This window comes from Spinacia oleracea, chromosome 1 (genome assembly GCF_020520425.1).
Source record: "Spinacia oleracea cultivar Varoflay chromosome 1, BTI_SOV_V1, whole genome shotgun sequence".
Lineage (NCBI taxonomy): Eukaryota > Viridiplantae > Streptophyta > Magnoliopsida > Caryophyllales > Amaranthaceae > Spinacia > Spinacia oleracea.
The window spans coordinates 134,453,824-134,475,805 of record NC_079487.1 but is presented as its reverse complement, the minus strand read 5'-3'; the positions used below and the strand labels follow the sequence as shown (position 1 = coordinate 134,475,805).

The 21,982-nt window shown below is 35.5% G+C and overlaps 2 protein-coding genes across 2 annotated transcripts; one reads left to right on the top strand and one right to left on the bottom strand.

Annotated features, from left to right (window-relative positions):
• The first annotated feature begins 5,577 nt into the window (after positions 1-5,577).
• LOC110792981 (mitotic spindle checkpoint protein MAD2) lies at positions 5,578-7,713 on the top strand. Its single transcript, XM_021997808.2, has 7 exons — positions 5,578-5,868; positions 5,977-5,992; positions 6,079-6,209; positions 6,598-6,718; positions 6,851-6,954; positions 7,178-7,299; positions 7,415-7,713. Exons 1-7 carry the CDS (start codon positions 5,796-5,798, stop codon positions 7,472-7,474), a joined length of 627 nt encoding a protein of 208 aa, XP_021853500.1. The 5' UTR covers positions 5,578-5,795; the 3' UTR covers positions 7,475-7,713.
• Positions 7,714-8,343: 630 nt separating this feature from the next.
• On the bottom strand, positions 8,344-17,792 carry LOC110793878 (trihelix transcription factor GT-1). Its single transcript, XM_021998814.2, has 5 exons — positions 16,895-17,792; positions 15,431-15,469; positions 11,859-11,990; positions 9,334-9,558; positions 8,344-8,895 (listed from the first exon to the last, which is right to left on the bottom strand). The coding sequence occupies exons 1-5, from the start codon at positions 17,523-17,525 to the stop codon at positions 8,675-8,677; spliced, it is 1,248 nt and encodes a 415-aa protein (XP_021854506.2). The 5' UTR covers positions 17,526-17,792; the 3' UTR covers positions 8,344-8,674.
• Between the last annotated feature and the right edge of the window lie 4,190 nt (positions 17,793-21,982).

Here is a 21,982-nt window from a genome sequence, read left to right as displayed (position 1 = left end):
GAGCTTCTCCGCGTAACTAAAAAAAATAATGGGGATTGAGGATATCAAATCATATTTTTATAAATTTATATTATATGCTGCATATTGAAAAGAAGGAAATCATACTAGAGCAATGTATACTTGTATTTTTCTCTTAATGTTTTATAATCGGTTAGTTTGAGTTGGGTTTCCTTATCTTTTGTGAGTTAGTCCTCAATTAGTCAAAACTTGTGCTTTTTATTGTGTAATAAAAATAGGGTCATAAGTCATAACAAAACAGTGAGGTCTCAGATAAGAATAATTTATCAGAAAAATAATAACAATAGATTAACTTTAGAGAGATATTCCCTCTGTATTTATTTAAGGGATATACTTGATTTTTTCGGTCGTATTTATTTAAGAGATACATTTGCCATTTTTAGTAACTTATCAACCCCACCATCTTATTAAATAATCTATTTACACCCCACCCCAACCCCCAATCTCCTAAAATGACATGACCTCCACTTGTTTTACTTATTAAAATATCTACCCAACCCCACTTGTTTTATTACTTTTATTTCATTCAATTCTTTTTCTTAATACCCGTGCCCAACCAAGTGTATCTCTTAAATAAATACGGAGGGAGTATACGGGAAGATAAGCTCTCTAGAAGGGAAAAAAACCGTATCTTCCAAATTTGATGATTCTGTTACAACTAGACCTGGTTATTGGACAGGGTAGTCCAATGGATATAGGGTTAGGGTCAAGTTAATAGGGCTTTTATTGGACAGGGCTATTATTGGACAGGGCCTTTATTGGATAGGGTCATTATAGGGTCAAACTTATACTACAATTATTTTGAAAATTAAAATAGTAATGATACAAAAAATTACGTGTATAGCTTCGTATTTACTTGTACTTGCACATGGCTCTTTTGTTTTTCATTTTTCATTGCTCGTTTATTGACCCGCCCACTAATGACCCGCTAATGACCCGCGACCCGCTTTTGACCCGCCCATTATCGACCCGCTAAAAATGACCCTTTCAATACCCGACCCTCTTTTGACCCGCACCGACCCTGACCCGCCCCGCCCGATAACCAGGTCTAGTTACAACATGTAATTGATTTTGTAGTCGCGATGATTTGTAGCTCGGTTTTTTTCTTAGCTCGGTTTCTTTCCTCTCAGATGACATGAACCACCTTCACTCCCCATCCGACTTGTTATTGTTATTCAATGAAAAACAATAACTAAATACGCCGATTAGGTGGATAATTAAGATTCCACTTTATAAGTTTGAGAGGTTCTACCTTAAAATCGTATGACAATTACAGGAGTATGTAGTGTTTGATTCAAAAACCTTCTCAAAATGCCCAAATACAAAATCAAAAAAATACAAAATCACCATGTAAAATTGCCAATCCAGAAGGAAAATGTGAGATGAATGGATTAGAGTGTGCAAAAGCTGGGCATATTAATTTTGGGCAGAGAAGAAGAGGGTTAATGTTAAGCGTGGGAGGGAAATCTAAGGAAAGTGCCATTTGACCAAATCAATCTATTGGTTCACTATTCATTAAATCCTTTATCAATGGTTTATGAATGGTTCCTAATTTGCATTTGTGTATATATCCACTTTGCTAAACATATACGAAGTATCAATTCTTAATTCATAAATTCTTAAATTCGGTGTATAATAAATATTGTACAATGGATATAAGGTAACTCCAAAATGCGTAAAAATTACTCCTATGTATAAGTAAAAGTTTTGTATTTTTAATTCTTAGTGATAGAATTTTTCTTTTTAATAAAAGAACCCCTTTTAAATACTCATAATGTATAAAGGTAATCATGTAATCTTTTAGAAAGTTTTTTCATATAAAAACTACGGAGCACTTCATAATATAAAGTTAATCAAATAATGTTAAAAGTTACCCGATTTTGACAAAATATTAGGGGCATTTATGTTGTAACATAAAAGAAATATTCCAAATGTAAAAATTAAAATGAGACACCCAAAACGAACTAATAAAGAGGGACACAAAGTGTATTGGAAGCTGTATAAAGATTAATTAAATATACAATAAATTTATTATACACCGAGTGCGTGCAAAAATCCATTGTTCTTAATGTCTCGGCTTAGTAACCGTGAACTTGAATACTTTGGGTTGTCGAAAAATTGCTTTGCTAGCATGCATTAGCAACTGAAGATTTCAGATTTAATTAGTTATTTCAGATTTAACTAGTTTACTGGAGTTTATCTAATTGAGTCAAGTAATCATGCTTAACCGGATAATTAGTATCTCGGTTTCTTTCCTTTGTAGATGTGAACCACCTTCACTCCCCATCCGTCATGATGTTCAACAAAACAATAACTAAATACGTCCATCAGGCGGATAGATAGTCCACTTTATAAGTCTTAATGAGGTTCTAACTTAAACCGATTATATGACTATAAGATGAGTTGCCCCTTGAATTTTAACTAGCTTTATAAAGTGAGCACGTCTCTTTTATTTTAGTTCTTAATGGACATTCAAATAGTAGTAACATAATATTCTAAACCTCTAGAATAAAATCTAGAAGGTTCTTTTAGGCACATTAAGAATTTGGGAAAGATCCTCGTGCATACTTTGTGGACATACGAAGTATTAAGTAGAATTATCTAGAGCCAAAGTCATGATGCCTATAAATAGGGATGAGGTTCAATCGATAAAATCATCCAATAACATGTATTAGTATTCTCTTCATAGCAATCAAATTATTTTGGGGAACCCTTCCTATTTATAATAAACCAATCCATAAACTTATAGATGAAGTGATGAATGAATTGAGAATTATCGCATTATTGTCGGGTTCAAGGTCTGTTTGCACTTGGTTAAATAAGTACGGCCGAAAACCAAAAACAGAAAATGAGTTAGTTTGAGAGATAAGCAAGGAGACAGTTAAGACAAATATCAATTCGTAACAGCCACGTTATCTCGCTAATAACAAAATTACTTTATCCTTTTCATAAGTCCATTGTAGCCTAGATTACCATCGAATATTTTTATGATCAAAAGTTTTCTCATTCGTTGTTTTTCCTCCTTCGTGAACAACATAAAGGAGCAAAGAACATCTTGAGCGAATTCACGCGGAGCTTCATCATCATCACATACATCATGTAGAGCAACAACCAATTATAGAAGAGTTGTGTTACCTTCTCGGATATTTCTTGATTGGCAGTGATCTTTTTTGGTTTTCTCGTTAAATCTAGCAAATTGATCATTACTCTTGGGTTAGCTAAAAAAGTTTTCTTGTTAATTGAGTGTGATGTCATCCCAAAATGTTCTTTACGTTTGCCATTTTGTACGCGATTTACGACTAATTAATGTGCATTGAGATTCTTCTATTTTTTTAATTTAAATAAGACAAATTACGTCAATTTATAATGTTTTTTCACTTTCATAAAAAATCTGACATTGAAAAAATGGAAAAAAATTAATGTCCCAATGGAAAAGTGTGAAAGGTTAATTACCCTAATGAATTTAATTTGTTAAAATAATTCTTTTGACGTAAATTTTGATAGAACATTAAAGCATTTATGTGATAATATAAAAGGAAATGTAAAGAACGTACATTTAGGATAGTGGGAGTAACATAAAAGGATATATTCCAAATGTAAAGATTAAAATATGACACCCATAATGAAATACATAAAGAACAAAGAAGGACGCAGAGAGTATTAAAAGTTGGATAAAGATTATCCTAATAATACAATAAATTTATTATACACCAAGTTATACACCAAGTGACTATAAAACCTATTGTTCTTGATGTCTCGGCTTAGTAACCGTGAACTTCAATACTTTGGTAACTACATTAGCAACTGAAGATTTCATATTTAATTAGTTATTTTAGATTTAACTAGTTTACCAGAGTTTATCTAACCGACTCAAGTAATCCTACTTAACTGGATAATTAGTATATCAGTTTCTTTCCTATAGATGTGAACCACCTTCACTCCCCATCCGGCTTAATATTCAACGAAACAATGACTAAATACGCCCATCAGGTGGATAGATAGTTCACTTTATAAGTCTTAACTAGTGTATGGCTCGGGCGATGTCCCGGTTGCTACATTGAATAATAAAAAGTTTTAGATTTTTATTGAGCTCAATATTTGACCTAAATACTTGTATTCTATAGAATGAAAAATATCCGTTAAGTTCGTCAACTACACAGGCACGCTAAGTCATTTATCATGGCAAGTAAGTTTTCAATCATATCATCTTATAATTTGTATAGTTTGTTTTCTCGTGGAACTAAGTGCGTCAAATTAATAAACACCAAATTAGATATATATACAGCTATATAAGGAAATCTTATAGTTGATTCTTATTAGACTTATAACATCAGGTTTCTTCATGGTTGTCATAATACTTTAATTTTTTTCCTTTTCAAATTAGTCCATGGAAATTAAAAAAGTCACATAAAAAATTATTTGTTTGAGATTTCATGTAAACATTTATTTATAAATTAATGTGAAGAGATAAACCACAATCGGTGGTTGGTTAAGATGGTGATGAGATTTATCATCCAAACTGGAGGTCTAGTGTTCAAACCTCATTGTATTGATTTTTGGTTATCCATTACATAATACTTGGTGAGTGGATGATGTGGCATGAGAAGAGTACTACGTAATACATATACATTTTCCACAACGCCTTTTAATATATTAGTATAGATGAGGTTCTAACTTAAAATCGTTCATTTGACATTAAGATGAGTATTAATTTCTAGTAATAAATAACGACAAATATTTTAACATATCAGGTTGGTTAATATTTGATTTGTCCTAAATATTAACTCGGTTTGTTAATAATAAAATACAAAGAGAAGCAATAATAATAATTAATTATATATTACTGTTCTCTTTGCCTTAAAAATCTTGGGCACCACGTTATATTCAAATTAACAAGGGTTGAATGCATGCACAACTCGATGATGGTGACTTGGCCGTGATTTATGTATATGGAGAGTAACATAAACATTTTATTGAAGAATAAATACAATCACAAAAATACTCCATTTCTCTACCTGTGGGCCTGTGGCCGTGCTTCATAACGGAGAAACTCTTTGGCTAAAGTGGTCATGAGTTGATAACTTTGACCTTAGGTTCTAGCATTATAAAAGTGAGCACGTCTCTTTTATTTTACTAATGTGGAACACTCGCACTTACTCCATATTAATGAGGCTAGATCTTAACGTTCTTTCGCTTTAAAAAATCTGGACGAAAACCTTATTATAGACAAATGTCATAAATTCACTTCAGTTTTAAGCTTTGCAATTTCTAAAATGAATCTAACAAGACCGCACTACAATTTTTCAAATATAGTCAAACGATCAACGTTATTTTAACTTGACCTATGTCAAGTTTTTTTAGGTAGTCAAAAAAAAACAAATTTTTGATTTTTTTAAGTGGTAAAGAACAACTTATCCAAACAAAAAAAAACTTCATATAGGTAATAGTACACGTGCACATCCAAAACCACACGTGTGAACCTCTCCCACCCATTTGATCAGACAATTTTCAAATCATAATGCCGACCGTTGCTCCGTTTATCCAAAAACCCAGAAAAACTAGCCGTTACCTCTTTTTCTCTTCCCTTTTCTGGGTGGATTTTATTTTAATTCGTCAATTCAATCAACTTTATCCCCAACTTTACAAACCCCACCAAATTAAATTCAATGCACTACACTTAACTTCAATATAAAACCCTTGAATTTCACTTCCATTCATTTTTTCCATCAACACCCACAAAATCAAGAACTCTATAATCTTACAAAAAAGAAAATTCAATGGCTTCTAAAACTGTTGCTAAAGATATCATCACTCTCCGTGGCTCGGCAGCGATCGCCAGCGAATTCTTTGGTAAATTTTTAACGCCATTTTTTCCTTCTATGTCTAATTTTCTTCCAAAAATGAAACTTCCAATCTTTCTTCCATTTTTCTCAACCCATTTTTGTTTGCATTTTTTAGGGTATGCGGCAAACAGGTGAGAAATTCGTCATTTTGGGTAGAAGTTTCATTTTTTTATCGTATTAATTTAATTATTGATTGAGTTGTTTTGATTATTATTAGTATATTGTACAATCGAGGGGTTTACCCAGAAGAAAGTTTTGGGAAAGTGAAGAAATATGGATTGCCAATGCTTCTTACTCAAGATGAGGCTGTTAAAACTTTCATCGCTAATCTTACTGCTCAACTTTCAGGTAAATTTCTTATTTTTATTGTGTTTTTCTCCTTATATTTCCTTCCTACTCATACTTTATTTCGATTTAATTTCTGGGTGGTTCTTGTTAAATTAAATTTGATTTCTGTGGTTTTTGTGGAATTCAAATCATTTTCTAGGGTTCTTGTTAAATTCAATTTAATTTCTGGGGTTTGTGAAATTCAAATCATTTTCTAGGGTTCTTGTTAGGTTCAATTTAATTTCTGAGGTTTTTGTTAAATTAATTTATTTTCTGGGGTTGTCTTAAAATCAAATACTTCGTACTGTACAATTTTCTGGGATTTTGTGAAATTCATTTATTTCTGGGATTTTTGTTGAATTTAATTAATTTTCTGGGTTTTTTTTTTTGTTTTGATTTTGTAATGCAGAATGGCTTGAAGCAGGAAAATTACAGAGGGTTGTTTTAGTTATAATGAGCAAATCTACAAATGAAGTTCTGGAAAGATGGAATTTCAGCATTGAAACTGATAATGAAGTTGTTGAAACAGGGTAATTAAAACTAAAAAATCAAGGAATTTCAGCATTGAAACTTTTTTCTTTAATTATTTGGCAAAATATAAAATAAAAAATGGAATCATCAATTTTATTACTAATTCAATTTTGGGTTTGATTTTATTTCAGGGTATCAAGAGAAAAAAGTGACAAGGAAATAATGAGGGAAATTCAAGCAATTATGAGGCAGATTGCTTCTAGCATCACTTACTTGCCTTGCCTTGATGAACCTTGTAATTATTACACTGATTTTCTTTAATTATATTCCCATTTTTGTATATTCGGGATTAGTTGTCGCATTACTATGTTAGGATGTTCGGAAAATGTTACTCGTATCATAGTTTCCAAAGTAATTTTTACGGTTTTGCCCTTACTAGGACCGGATAATGGGAGAAAGTGTAACTAACTTTTTTTTTTTTTGTAATATTTCTGATTAACCTTTGAAATATGTTGCAGGTGTTTTTGATGTATTGGCATACACAGACAAGGATGTAGATGCACCTATTACTTGGACTGAGAGTGATCCCAAATTGATTTCTAATCCTCAAATGGTGAAACTACATTCTTTTGATACCAAGGTATAAGAAATCAAAACAGAAGCATTGATTTTCTGTAATTGGATTGATTTTTCCTTAAATTTAGATGTACAATTGTTGTTTCTGGGGGTTAAACAGAGTGAATTTTTTGTTGCAGATTCACAAGGTTGACACTTTAGTTTCTTACAAGAATGATGATGATGATGATGATGAATGACAAGCAAGTGAAAGAAAGTTCGATTTTTAGGTGAAAAATGGGATGAAATACTAAGTGTAGTGTGTGTGAATCATTGATTCACAATTTTGTATCTGGGATCTGAAGTTTGTATTGTACTAAGAAGTGTAATGATGAATTACCTGTTAATCATTTCAGTGATTACATTTCTGCCATTGCTCTGTAATACAGTGTAGTTCAGTTGGATTGAAATTTATCCAAAATTTAGCTGATTCTGAAAATTTGTTCTTATACTGAAACTCGGGTGGTGCTTTCATGGAAACTTCTGTTAGTTCACATAGATAAAAAATGTGATTTCGTCACGGAGTCGCGGTCAGTGGCGGACCTTGAACGATTTTACGAGTGGGGCCGGTAGAAAAAATTAAGCAATATACTATGTAATTATACAATTATATACAAATTTTAGGGGGCCGTAACTAAAAATACACTACAAAATTTTCCGGCCGGAGGGGCCAGGCCCACCCCAGCCACACCCAAGATCCGCCCCTGGTCGCGGTTGTCACGTAGGGATTTGGAGAAGAAGCCCCATGTCAACCCACTCACTACCTCTCCTAGTCCCCTTCCGTTGTTTTAGATCTGAAAATGGAGTTCTTTACTCTATTTCAGTGGAGAAATCATTTCTTTCCTTTTTCCCTTTCTTTCTATCAAAAACACGGGGAATTCAGCGGAAAACTAGATAGATGCGAGGTTAATAACGTTTAATGCGGACATAATTGGTTCAGATCGGTTGAACCGGCCAAGATTTATGGATATCTTGTCTTGTATCGCCGGGCAATACGAGTTAACTCGGGCGGTGAGTTACGCATGCTAAAAACACCAGAATGTCCCAGAATTGCATCTGTTTAAAGCTCTTGGAGGGCAGAATCTTGAATTCATATGATTTAAACACATTCATAAATTAAAACTTGAACCTCAGGTCAGAGCAAAACTGTAAGGAGCTGAAGAAACTGGAGTCATGGTCAAGTAAAGATGCTGAGTTGCTGACCAAGGAGCATTACTACATTACATAAGGAGTTGGAAATGTATATATACAGTTGGGAGTTCTTACTTATAACAAGGCAATCTTATCTGTACAAAAGGTCCGATTTCTGTCAGTAAATCTTTTAGCTACACAACTCCGTTCTCTGTTAAAAGATATCTAGAGAACGAACAGATGCAACGAGAAGTGAGGCACTCAGATTGTCAAGTGACACCACGATATAATGCATCTGGGCGAAGATCATCCAGATTATCGATATTTCTGTAGCCATTCAACTCCCTAAGACATGACCATCCTCGGTGCTGCATAAACTCACGGTAATCATCCTCCGTGTAAAATGTTTTTACTTCTGTGTGTGTTATCGTTTGACCGGCATATGGAATGTGCTCAGTCTCTTCATAGTGGCACAACTTTATTGTCATACCTGAAACAAAGAAAGAAAGAAGAATATGCTGCAGCTTCAAACAGTTCAATCACCCTACTGAACCAGCACCTAGCACAGGTTAACCAGTCCAGCTACGCAAGTATTCGCTTGAGCCACTCCCAAGCATTTCGTAGCTGATGGGGCTCGACCCTGTGACCTCCAAGTCACCTGTGACCTCCAAGTCACAAGGTGAGTTCCCCACCAACTTATCGGTTACTAGAGAGCTTGACTTAAAAATGTAACTTGGCACTTAAACTATTCTACTCAGCAAGTGGTTTATCCATTGTAGTAAGTTTAGTAACATCATAGAAGAACATAATGATTATGGGTGACTGACTAGCTACAAATCATTCAGAATTCCGGGTCTGCCTCAAAGCACACTTAATGAATAATACGGGTCAATTACATACAGAATGATAAGCCTTAAGAATATTTTACCTTCATCAAGGTGAAGAGTGTAAATGCACATTGGCATGTCCCTGTCAAGGGACCGAGCAATCTGTTCTTCATCCTCCAACCAAAAGGCACGCTTTGTCCTTAACCCAAATGCAGATCGGATGACATCCTTGATGGCCTCGGCAGTGCCATCTACACCAATCCGTCTAGTGTAATCTCCCCATTTGACGGTTATCACCCTCCCACCAAAAGCATGAGTATCATCACCTGTGTAAGTAAAGTAAAGTAAAAAATAGTATTAGAAACTCTATAATTAAAACAAAACATGCCAGATAGAAATTCAGAACAGGTAAAAAAAAAGCTATGCCAACCTTAGCTTTTAAAAGTCTGAGGCACAAAGAAATCTTTAACCAAATCTCCTCGCCTCAATCTTTCGATTAATTAGCCATGGAGAGAGATCACTAACAACGGCTGAACAACCAGCAAGAGTAGAAATGGAGGAGGAGAGAGGAATCGGAAGGAAACGAAAAAAAAATAAGGAAAAAGTATCAGACTGAGGGTGGAAGAATCAGCAAGAGAGACTATCCTTCAAGAATGGAAGATGAAGAGAGAGAAGAAACAAATGAAAGGAAAATCAGAGGACGTGAAAATCAATTAAAGAGGGGAGAGAAGAAAAAGAAAAGAGAGAAAGAATTGTAAGCAATGACAATGACAATAACATGATGATCTTTGAGGAAAAGCTAAAAGATAATAGGATTTTAAGATAAGTATCCATTTTCAGGTAAAAGGTCTTGCTGAAGGCCTCAGTCAGCAGTTCACAAAATAAAAGATAGGTTAATCTTTGAACTTTCTGTTAATTTGCCTCATACAAGAAGCGGCAAGGGGCTTCACCCCACACCTAGGCAGAGGTCATTCGAGGCATGCACCCCAGCACATAGTTACATCTAGTGAACCTTGCTGCACCCAGGGGTCTCAGGTGCATTTAGGTATGTGCTTTGGGCCTAGTTATACCCAGGTACGCTTGAGGCCCGTTTTTAAATTATCACATCCTTCAACCGTGACTTCAGATCAGACGCCTAAACATCATTTGATACATCCGAAATGTTACATGTTTCAACAGAATTACAGAATCTTACACAGAATCACCCCACCCTACTCTTCAGACACAGACAAGAGGAAGGACTAAAGAGAGGAACAAACAGACAAGTTTTCTTATTAGTCACTCAATTCTCTATGCTCACCATCTTCTTGGTTTTGATAACGATTTTAGTTCAGACAGTTGTTATTGTGTTCTCAAGTTTTCTCATACATTATTCTCACTTCATGAATCCATATCAGCTACTTTAGTCTGATTCACAAGAATCCTGACCATGTAATTCTGGATTTCTCTGACATCCAAATATGAAACCACTCCATTTCACTGCAATAGCTGCCAAACTCGATTAGTTAGACTCCAGCCTACAAAAATGTGTACATGAAAGACCTTGAATTCTTCCTGGAGCTCACAAGGGTCCAACAGACTTAACTGAGACAGATTCAGTAAATGAGAGTACAGGGAACAAGGCTGAGAGGTGCTGATTTTGGGACATTCAGTTCTACCATAATACCACTCCACATTGCAACATGAAATCGAACCTAGTATTTACTACAGCATACTCAATGAATGATCTGCCAATTCTGTTCCACACTAGCTATTATTGAATAGTACATAAGATCAATGTTGAAAACTCTAAACCACACACACTGAAAAAGCAATGCAGAAGGGGAATTTGGCTATGGGTTTTTTGTTTGCCTAAGTAAAGAAATCAACTCGTAACCTCCAAATGGCAGTTGAGTTTCCTTAAGTCACTATGTTCTCTCTCTTCGGATTCATCTTCTCTTGTCAAGTTAGCAAATCAAAATTTCCTTTACCTCTGGTTTGTCATTTCCCTGTTACTACTTCCCTGAAGCCTAAACTACCTACTACTTCTTCATAAATATCAGAGGCCTTGAAATGACCCAAAATTGATCATACCGGAAAGGAATAGAGGTAGTTTGCAGTTTTAGTAGAAACGTTTTCAAAAATAGTTATAAATTTTAGCTGAAATTATGGTAGAAACAAATCACACCTATAATTGAACTTTTAGGTTGCATAAACTGATGGAAACCTTGTCTAGTGAAAAACAGTTGCAAAATCCACCCAAATCCTCAATAGTCAAATCATTACTCTTGCTCAACTACCTGCAGTCCTGTCTCAATCACTTCACCAGAGTCTGAGGTGGTTAGCCACATAAGTCCTTTCAAACAGGCAGTCTTTTTACACTCATAACTGTCCCTCCCCCATTGCATCAAAGCAACCTTAATGGATCTAATCAACCACTCTGACAAGCTACAGACAGTTGTAACGACAATTGATTAACAGAGACAAAATGATGACTGAACTAAATAGGGCCGGATTAATGTTAGTACCTAACTGCCATTATGCTCGTTAATTTCCTTTAGAGGCTGGTTGATTTCATAACAATAACACAAATAGTGAATCAAAGGTAACATTTGAAGCTCATATCATCCAGTGTACACAAGTTTACCATTTGCAGGAGTATCCCGCCAAAATGATGGGGGACAACCCCCGCCTGTTACATCATCAGCTGCAGTAATGGCAAGAGGATGTCCCTCGTTATCCAAACGCCTTTCCAAGTTTAGTGTTGGCCTCCCATTAGCTGTACCAAAAAAGAGATAAAATTACAATGCTATTATAAGCCAGATAAATACAGAACTTAAATGTACAAAAGTGTCATGAAAATAAAAATCATCAGAAATACAATGACGTGTCCAAAAGAAAACCAGGTACAATGAGAAATGAGAGTTTAAGGATAAAAAGAATAATATCAATATGCATTAAAAGGGGCTGCATGTGGAGGTATTACAATCTTCCCATCAAAGAGGACAACGGGGTGCCTACTAGCATATCACTTCCTCAATCCGCATCCCTTGTTTGTGCACTTCTAAGTTCTAAGAAAGAACGAAAGGGAGGGGGCCGAAAGTCATGGATCAAAGAGATGTAATGCACAGAACAATAAAACAATCACATTAAACTCTGGAGAATCAGATCCATGATCCCTACTCAGACAATATTTAAAGCTTCTATTTTGAGTCTTTCAGATCTATTTTTTTGGTTCAAAAGAGGGCAGAGCCCGAAACTAAAAACAGAAGAAAAACTAACTACTAACTCAGATCTATTTAGTTTAAGGGAGGCTCAAAATTGCCCACAAAGGGGCACTGAGGCACGCAAAAAGTACCAGGTGGAGAAAAAGGCTCACAGATTTTATAACCTTAATGCTCCTTGATCTTTTTGTACATTTGTATCCTAGAGGGAGTTGGAAACAAACAAAAGAAGGAAACTAATGTACAATGTAAATCAAAAGCATGACATGATTCACACAAAATCTTTAAATATAAAAAAACCAAAAATCTGTAACAGTTCTCTAAACAAAATATGTCATAGTTTCCTGAACAAAACATCTGTAAGGAAACCAAAAGAAGGTAGGAAAAAGCCTCCAAATACCTTTATGCAATCAGAATATTTTCTAGCTAGTTTAGGAAACCGACTAGCTTAAGGACTCTGATAAGCCGCACAGCAATCTCACTTGCCACCCAAGTCATTGCTCCATACACCTTGCAAGTTGCTTAAATTCCAAGTAAAACCCATAAACAGTAAAGATTTCTGCCTTTATACCTTAAGCCCTTAAGGCAACCTAAATGGCCTCTTAGAAAACCTATTGATTACTAATTAATAATATAAGATACAACGGGGCTTCTACAAGAGAACAAGAGATAAACAGGGAAGTTTTCACCATACAGCTGGATGTACCTTGCAAGGTACAACCAAGACTATTTTTTTATTATTTCCAAATGAGAAAGAAAAAAATAGCCTTCGATGTACCTCGCAAGGTACAACGGTTGTACCAAGAAAATTGTCTGATAAACAGTTTTGAACTCGTCTTACATAGCCTTAACCTTAAGGTCTGAAAAAGCACTTCATCTCTGTCATCGATGTTCAGTTGAAGTTCTTTTACAATATCTACGGAACATGTTATACTATGTTCACAAAAAAGCTGGCTCATCAATAGATGGAAATATCGATAAACGTCCTCGATATTTTAGAAGACCGTGTGTTGAAGAGAGAAACAAAATGAGGGACCCACGTGATGAGGGGAAAGACAAAGAAGTCATATGCAAAAACGGAGACATTGCAACCAATATGCAACTTCCATAAAAGGGAAACGTTGCAATTAAAAATGAACGGAGTAAGTAACAAGTTAATGACATTTAAATGGAAAATATCATCAACATCAATCGCAAAGATGGATATTACAGCTTCCTTTGTCCTCAGTGTCAAATTTCCTTATCGGGATGTCTTGAAAGACTTATCAGGTTTCCTGCAGTGATTTCTCATTTAAAATGATGCAAAGTGAAGCAATACTAAGTTCAAAGTGGAAATGAATTTGGAAACAAAAAACTATATGACCTTTCCTCAATGTTTTTAGTTTCCAGCTGTTTTCACAAATATGGCAACTAAAGAGGACAAAGGGATTAATATAACAGGTATAAATGGGCTGAAGTAGCATCACGATGGAGATACAACTACTCAGCTAGCTACTCCAAAAGACTGGGAAAAGGGCATCCCTCAATTGAATACTCTTGCTGCAGTATCATCTCCGAATCCAAATCACTACCATATTAACAACAACCTACAATTGTACATTTGAAGCAGATCGGCAGATCATCGCACAGGTACAAGGAAGCTGAACAGAGTAGCAGATGCTCTATCCAAGGAGGCTAGATTGGGACTCTTGAATCATTCTAATATGTCCTGTATAAAGGCTTAAACGTCATAACTTTGAACAATTCATTATAGTTTCTCTGTTAGCACCATTGGCTGTGAACACTACGTCAAAATTTTGAACAGTACTTACATCTTCATTGTGTCATATTGAACTCTCAAGGGTTACTCTAAATTGTGAATAGAAAGTGCCTAAGGTTCTTCCAGTACTGATGGAGTGATGGTTCTCACACTTACATGGGACCGTGTAAAGTAGCACAAAGCACCATTAACCCACCAGGACTCAATAGCAAACTGCTTCTGACATGGTCCTGATGTGGATCTGAGTAGACCCACATTAAAATATAAAAACAAGAATTTAAAGGATTTCAAATTTTCAATGCATTCAAGAAACGAGAAAAAGGAATTAAGTGACCGCTCAAGAACACTCGAAATTATCAAGCAAAGCCAACTCAATGTTGAACTTCGTCTAAAATATTACAACAACCTTTATGTAGGGCAACTAACATAAACCCTTAAAAAAGAAGGAAAGTTCTAAAATAATAAAACCCTAAATTTCCTACGCTACACATAAATGCACAAATTTCCTATATAAACTAAAATGAGAATCTAATATATTAGTCAAGTCAGTCAACCCATTATGGTAACCCTAAAACAAATCATACTCCTAAGCATTTAATAGTTGCTTGTTACTCTTGAGTATCACAGGTCACCTTAACCCGTAAAATAAACCACGCAATACTCAAAGTGCAGGTAAATAATTTATGTTGGGTTGATTACTTCCTCTAGCATCAGGTCCCCTTCCCTCTAAAAACAATTTTGATGTCATCATAAGTTAATTGCGAATATATCAGACAGTAAGCTGCTAGAAGACAGATAGCATGCTTGATCTTGACATGCTATTGAATGGAAGAGGTCAAAGAAACGAATAAAAATGTTGCAAAAAGCACTGATGGCTGCATAAGAAAAGTAAGCAATACAAATACGAAGGTGAAAAAAGAAAAATGAATTAGCCATACCATGGCAATCTTGCTTCACGCGTCATGAATATAATCAAGGTCTTGCAGTTTTCCTCCTAATCCCTCAACCTCAAAATACTGTTCATCAACTATCTCTCTTTCACCTCATGTTCAGTACGATCCTAGAAGGGGCTTTTAATCAACTACAAGTCTACAAACATCTACTTTGAACTCTTTAAGTAGTGACACTCACCCACCTTACTTATCTCACTGTGGTTGATTTCTCTGCTCTTACAAAGTTCCAAAAAAAAATCAAGATGCCAATCAAAATTCATGAAATGGTTTTGACATGCTGTACCTTCAATGGGTCCAAAAGGAATAGAAGCATCATCAACACCTGCAGAAAGACAATCAAATAAAAGCAGCATAAGGGAGTACACTAATTTATTATCTTAACTTTTCAGAAACAACCACTCTCGGAGGCGCGTGGAATAGCAAACAGGTAAAAGAAGCAAAAGGGAAATTTTAGGGCAAGGTCATCAAGCAAAGATTATTATACACCTTCTAGGGGTTACTAGCAGAAACACTTGGTAAGAAAAAATTGTAGTCATGCATGTAGCAAAAGCATAAAAACAGTATTCAAACGACGATGCACTATAGCCGAATCACATGTTCACATCATACAAAATACAAAGCTGATGAATAGACGAACATGGTTTACTTTCTACAAACCTACATAACTCCCCAGTAACCTCATAATAAATCCAGATAGCGTGTTCTTCAGTTAATTACAGTTCAAGATGAAGGATAGACAATAGAGTACTAAGCATAACGGCTGTAAATGTGCATCAGCATCAGCTAAACTAAGTACTGGTGAAAGATAGACACGTGATAATCAAATTGCAGAAAAGGTGTTAAAGGATTTTGATTTGTTGACTAATAAGTTTAAATTTTGAGAAGGGTCTTCTTGGTGACAGATCATTTCCGATTATTTAATCAAGTTTCCTGCAATCAATTCGGTAGTCACAAACTCACAACTCAAAAGAAATGTTCTAGTTCAAGCATCAGCAGGAGTTATCAGTTCACATGACCCATCTAGATGGTCTCCAACTATCCACACAAAGGTTCAAGCTAGAAGCACCCTGCAAAATACGAGCAGCATTCTCATTTTACTAAACCATATTAAGAATTTAACTTCCTACCAATATTCAAGCCATCCCCTTTTGTTCGTTTCCTATTCTATTTTGGTGAATTTCAATTATTTAACTCATTTAATTCCAAACTCCCCTTCTCTAACCTATTGCATTAGGAGGTCAAGCATTTATAGTATACGGAGTAACATTTAAACTACCAATTTGCATCAGCATTCAAAAACTCCTCCACAACCTCTCCTTAGTCCTTAGTCCTTAGTCCTTACCCAATCAATTTGCTACGAAAAGCCATCTCATGAAATTTACTTACATCTGAAGCATGGATAAACTACTCCAACAGCATATACACATACAGATCCAATAACTATCGAAAACCACCCAACAAAACTAATTCAAAGAAATTGCAAATACCCAATACCACAAACAACCATTCAAAACCCAACCAAAATAGCAAAATCCTCACATGCAATTCTCATCAGGACCTCAAGAAAATACTAGATTTAACAAATATTCAACCTGGGGAAACAAAATTGCCTCAATTGAATAATCTAAAAATAGAGCAACACCTCAAACTAAAAATAGTGCAATACCCACATGCAATTCTCAACCAACACCTCAACAAATCCACAAATAATAACAGAAAAAAAAAAAAAACAAAACAAAACACGAACCTTTATCACAGAATCGCAAGAAAGGATCATCCTTGGAAGAATGATTCATCCCATCAGAATTATGATTAGGACTTTTATACCCAGCTACATTCGACGTCTGAGTAGAACGAGTCCTCTCCCTCAGAATCTCCTCAATTTCCTTATAACACAGCATCTTGGCATTCCCATTGCCATTACTCCCATTTACATTTTGCTGTTTTGCTTTCTTGAACTCCTTAAGCAAGTTCCTCCACTTATCAGTGCACATAGTGGGGCTCCTATCAAACCCTCTATCCCTCATTTTCGCCGAAATCTGCTCCCACAAATGTTTGTTAGATTTAGAAGTGTTGAATAAAGCATCCATATCTCTTCTAAAGCTAATCAAGTTCCGAGTTTCGTCTTGAACCCATGTCTCAGCTCGCTTTTTCGGGCCGGAAGTCGACGGTGTCGTTGCCATGGAGGGTAAGCGGTGGGGTTCATGGTGTTGATGTTGCTGTTGCTGTTGTTGTTGGTGGTGGTGGTGGTGAGTGGGGACCACTTCGATCATCATATCATGGTGGTGATCATCGTCGGAGAATTCAAGGGATGATGACGGTGGTTTGGCGATGGGGTTGGTGGTAGCGGGGTGGTGATTGGTGTCGGAAATGTACATGATTTTTCGGGAAGAATTTGGGGATTAGGGTTTAATGGGATTTGTGAAATTGGGTTGAAATTGAGGGAAAAGGTCAGGTTTTGAGGAATTTCAGCAACTCGATTGAGAGGAGCAATCAGCAATTTGCAGGTGGACTTGGAGACGTTGGAGTAAGCTGAGTAATGAGTAAAGAAACTCTTGGACCCTTGTCCAAAATTGCAATTTGGATTATACATCCGCGTGTACTTAGACGTGCATACTCGACGTTATCCACTAAACACAAAATTATGCGGAAGATTTTTTTATTTTGGTGCAAATGAGCCACAAGGACGGGAGGAGAATCGATCGCAGGGTCACCTGAAATCTGGATGGAAGCTCTAACCAACTGAGATATTCATCACTCTCAAATATACGGAATATAAGTGTATACTCTGTATATCTATTACTCGGTATTTCATATTTTGTCAGCTTTGCACCAAAAAATATACTAGTACATATTTTGTCAGCTTTTATAGCTATGTTTACACCAACAAAATTATGAAGTGGAGTATATATATATGACGTATATCAATTGTGGTTAGCGTGAGTGGTTAAGGTCTCTTGCTCCTTAACTAAGATTTCGGGTTTGAGTTTTAGGTATGGAAAAAACTCAGCTGAGAGAAATGATGTCCATCGAGTTACTCATGCAAACTCCCGCAGGAGATCATCCACGCAGTGAAAGCGGTGGGAACTCCTCGTAATATAACCAAAAATATATACTTCGTACTATACATTTTATATATTTCTATTTATTTGATGATTTTTTCTCTGATTCCGACATGAAAACAAAGTACAAGGTAATACGGAGTAGTTTGAATTACACTTGGGTTGCCCAAAATTGAATTTATAAGGACTTTACCTGTATTTGACTTATCTAGTCAATTTTTTTTTATTGAGATACGGAGAAATATATATTACGGAGTATGTTCTTAAACTAAAAATATGCAGTACAAATGTTATTAAATCCTCAAAAAATTCTTTATTACTACTTCGTACATCCTTCGACTCTATGATCGAAGAAACAAACAACTCAAAATCCCAAAACACCATGCCACACAAGAAAAATCAACCAAACATTGCAACTTAAGGTTGTCACCCATGTAACATGTTTCTTGAAAAAAAGAATATGAAGACAAATTATCCGGACCCAAACTGAAACTAGTGAGAGAAACTAAAAGATAATCAACGCAAAATCGACCTAATTTAACTCATCCGTGAAATATTATACTCTGTACGTTATAATTATACTTCATTTATGAACTCGACTGTTATGAACACCCGTACCTTACTCATCGACCCGAATAGCGAGACTATGTACCAGAGGTCCAGAGTAGTCGTACTCAATTAGGATAAGACTGGTTGGTAATGTGATAATGTCATGCCTTCATGGGCTATGTGCCTATGTGCCCCCAAGACAATTACAAATTGACCCAAAAACCAAACCCTTGGATTTTTTACCAGAAGAAACTGAAAAAGCTGCTGAAATTACTGGGGTTTGCAGAATCAAAAATGGTGAAAAAGCTCAAATTCATCATTTCCCTTTGAGTTGGGTTGGACATTTGTTTGCACCTCCTGCAATATTACAGCTTCATCTCTTCTCTTAGGTATTTTCTCGAACACCTTATCTCCATTCAATACTTTATCAGAACCATGAATGATTTTCGAGATGTAATTTAGTTCAACTAATTAGTTGCAAAAATGAATCTTTAGGGTTTTTATATCATCTTTAATTGTTGGGTGGCTGTTGGATTGTTATTTTTTGGGGAAAATTTACGATTTTTACCTGTATCTGGAATTATTCTAAATTTCCAATGAACATGAACTGGATTAGTTGTTGATTATGTGAAGCTGAATGAAAGATCAAGGAAAAGTTGGAATTGGGAAGTTAGTTTTGATACTTCGGTTATTGTCTTCAGATTAATTTTTGTCTAGTTTCCTGTTACATATGTGTAATTGTAGAACTTTCTTGGTTTTTTTCCACATTGCTTGATGCATATTGAGCTACCTGTGTATTACTTTCTTGCTTGCAATAATGTCAAAACACAAGTAGCTATAGAGCATGATTTCGTATTGGGACATCGGAAATTGCTAGAGTTTGTTCTTGGGATATCAGTTTCAGTACAAGATAGAACAGAAGAGTGATTGAATTTTTTGTATGAGTTCTATTTAGAAGTTAAAATTTACCCTTCAATGAGAAAGGGAAACAAATTAGGATTCAGGAGATTTGATGGTTCAAATCTGCTTGCGTATGGTAATTTTATTGTTGTTTGGATTATTCGAGGCATATAGGAAATAGCTTTTCATTGGTTTTTATGGAAGTAACAAGAGACCCAGATTTATTGCCATATATGTAATCCCAATAGAAGGGGTTTGAAGATGTAATATAACTAGGGAAAATATATGATCACGTTGATCAGCATAGACCTGGAATCCCCATAGAACTCCCAGGACACAACTCGATCATATGTCTAGAATGAAAAATTGTGTACAGACCCTTGTGAGTTGTGTTAGTCATAAGTGATATCAAGATTCTCAGCACATTAGGGTGAGTTTATCCCCCATGACTCACACCCAATCTTCAGACTCTGCCACATCAGTTTTCCACTAATTTTTTCATTATTCAGACTCACACAAAACACTCCCTATTTTTACACATTATCCCCAGACTCGCCTCAGACTCGACTAAACTCCTAAAAAAAGTTAATTATGAAGTATGATGATGTGGTATAATTTGATTTGGTTGGAGAAAAAGTGGAGTTTTAAGTGAGTCTTGGATTTTCAAACTCACTTCAAGAGTTGATGTAGTCTTTTATCACATTATCCCAAGACTTAGACTCGAGACTCACTTTAAGACTTGGGATAAACTCACCTTTACTATTTATAAACCTCGCTAACCCTAAGCGTCTATAGTCCTAAGTAACTCTCTGTTCCTAGGTACATGTACATTTTCTGACACTAAATTCCTACGTTATTGGATTTGGATAGACTCAGGTGCGTGCCTAAGTTTCTGGCTCAGCTACTTTGTGAAGTTTCTTCATGATATTATCCCATAATTAAGAGTTGAAGTGTCCGTGTCCGGTGTCCGGTGTTCTTGCCCATGTTGAGGATCTGACATGGATACTTAAGGTGAAAGAAGAGTCCGAGTAACTTAACTAAAAGTCGTACATATAATCATGTACCGTTGTTATGATAATTAATGGCATCTTGGTTTATAATCATCCGTGGTACATATATGAAGGGGATCGGTGTGCATCTGCAATAAGTGCGCGTATATGATGGGGAGTGACGGGCCCAGAAAGGTTTCTAACAGTTACTCCGTATTACTTATGAAGTAGTATTAGATTAGGAGGAAAATGACGTGCATCTGCATATTGTTTTCAATCTAAATATGCGCTTTCTACATCCATTATGCCAGAGAAGCAAGAAAGACTTACCAATGAAGTATTATGTTCCTGTATACTTAATCATGTAGCATCCTGTGATTTAAGAATGTTTGCTTAGCATATGTGCTGCTCATGCATTTCGTTTCCCCCTATACTCGTTTTTGGTGCTGAATATTGGGCATTCAGTTAATTGTTGTGCAAGGAGATTACAGGTCATGCTGAATTCTTTAAAAATAGGCATGTTCATAATATATGATTCCTAATCTTTTGGAAATATCTGAAAGATATTTAACAGGAATATTCTTCTCTCCAAAAAATTCTGGATTGTAAGAGATAAGGACCTGGTCAAATATCTAGTATGAGGTAAGATTAGATTGAACTCTTAAAATAGCAAATCCTCTTTCAAAAATAGAGTCATATATAGTAGTTGAGAAGAAACCACCAACCGGTCAATGATTTGATATAGATAGAATCAATCAAACAATTTTTTAGCTAATTAAGGACTATGCATGACCTAAATTTGGTCAAATGACAATCTAGTTCTTTCTTAATCTAACATTCAGAGAAGTTTTTGTCACAAACAGAGAAAGGAGACGAGCGAAAGATGGATTCGGGACCTTCATGGGCTGATCAATGGGACACTAACCCAGATCCTCCATCGTCGTCGAAGGAAGATGATAAGAAGAAAGACAGCAACAAATCTGGAAGGAAGAAACTGCAAGAAAAGATCCTGAAAATATTTGGAAAAAAACCTGAGAAATAGCAGCCCTTCATGTCACATTTTTTCATGTTAATTCCCTTAGAGAATTATTTTTTATGATGTTTTGGGATGTTATTATTGCATAAGTCCATGTTTTGTACATTTAATCATACATTTTTTTTATAAATACATTCTTTCTCTGTATATCTCATTAACAAGTCTGGTTGTTTGGCTATTATTACGGTCTATGTTACATGGACTCGGATACCCATATCAAACACGGATACATGTCCAAGTGTCCGACACGACTATTTTGTGTCAAAATTGCATGATTTGGGTCTAAAATGAAGTGTTTA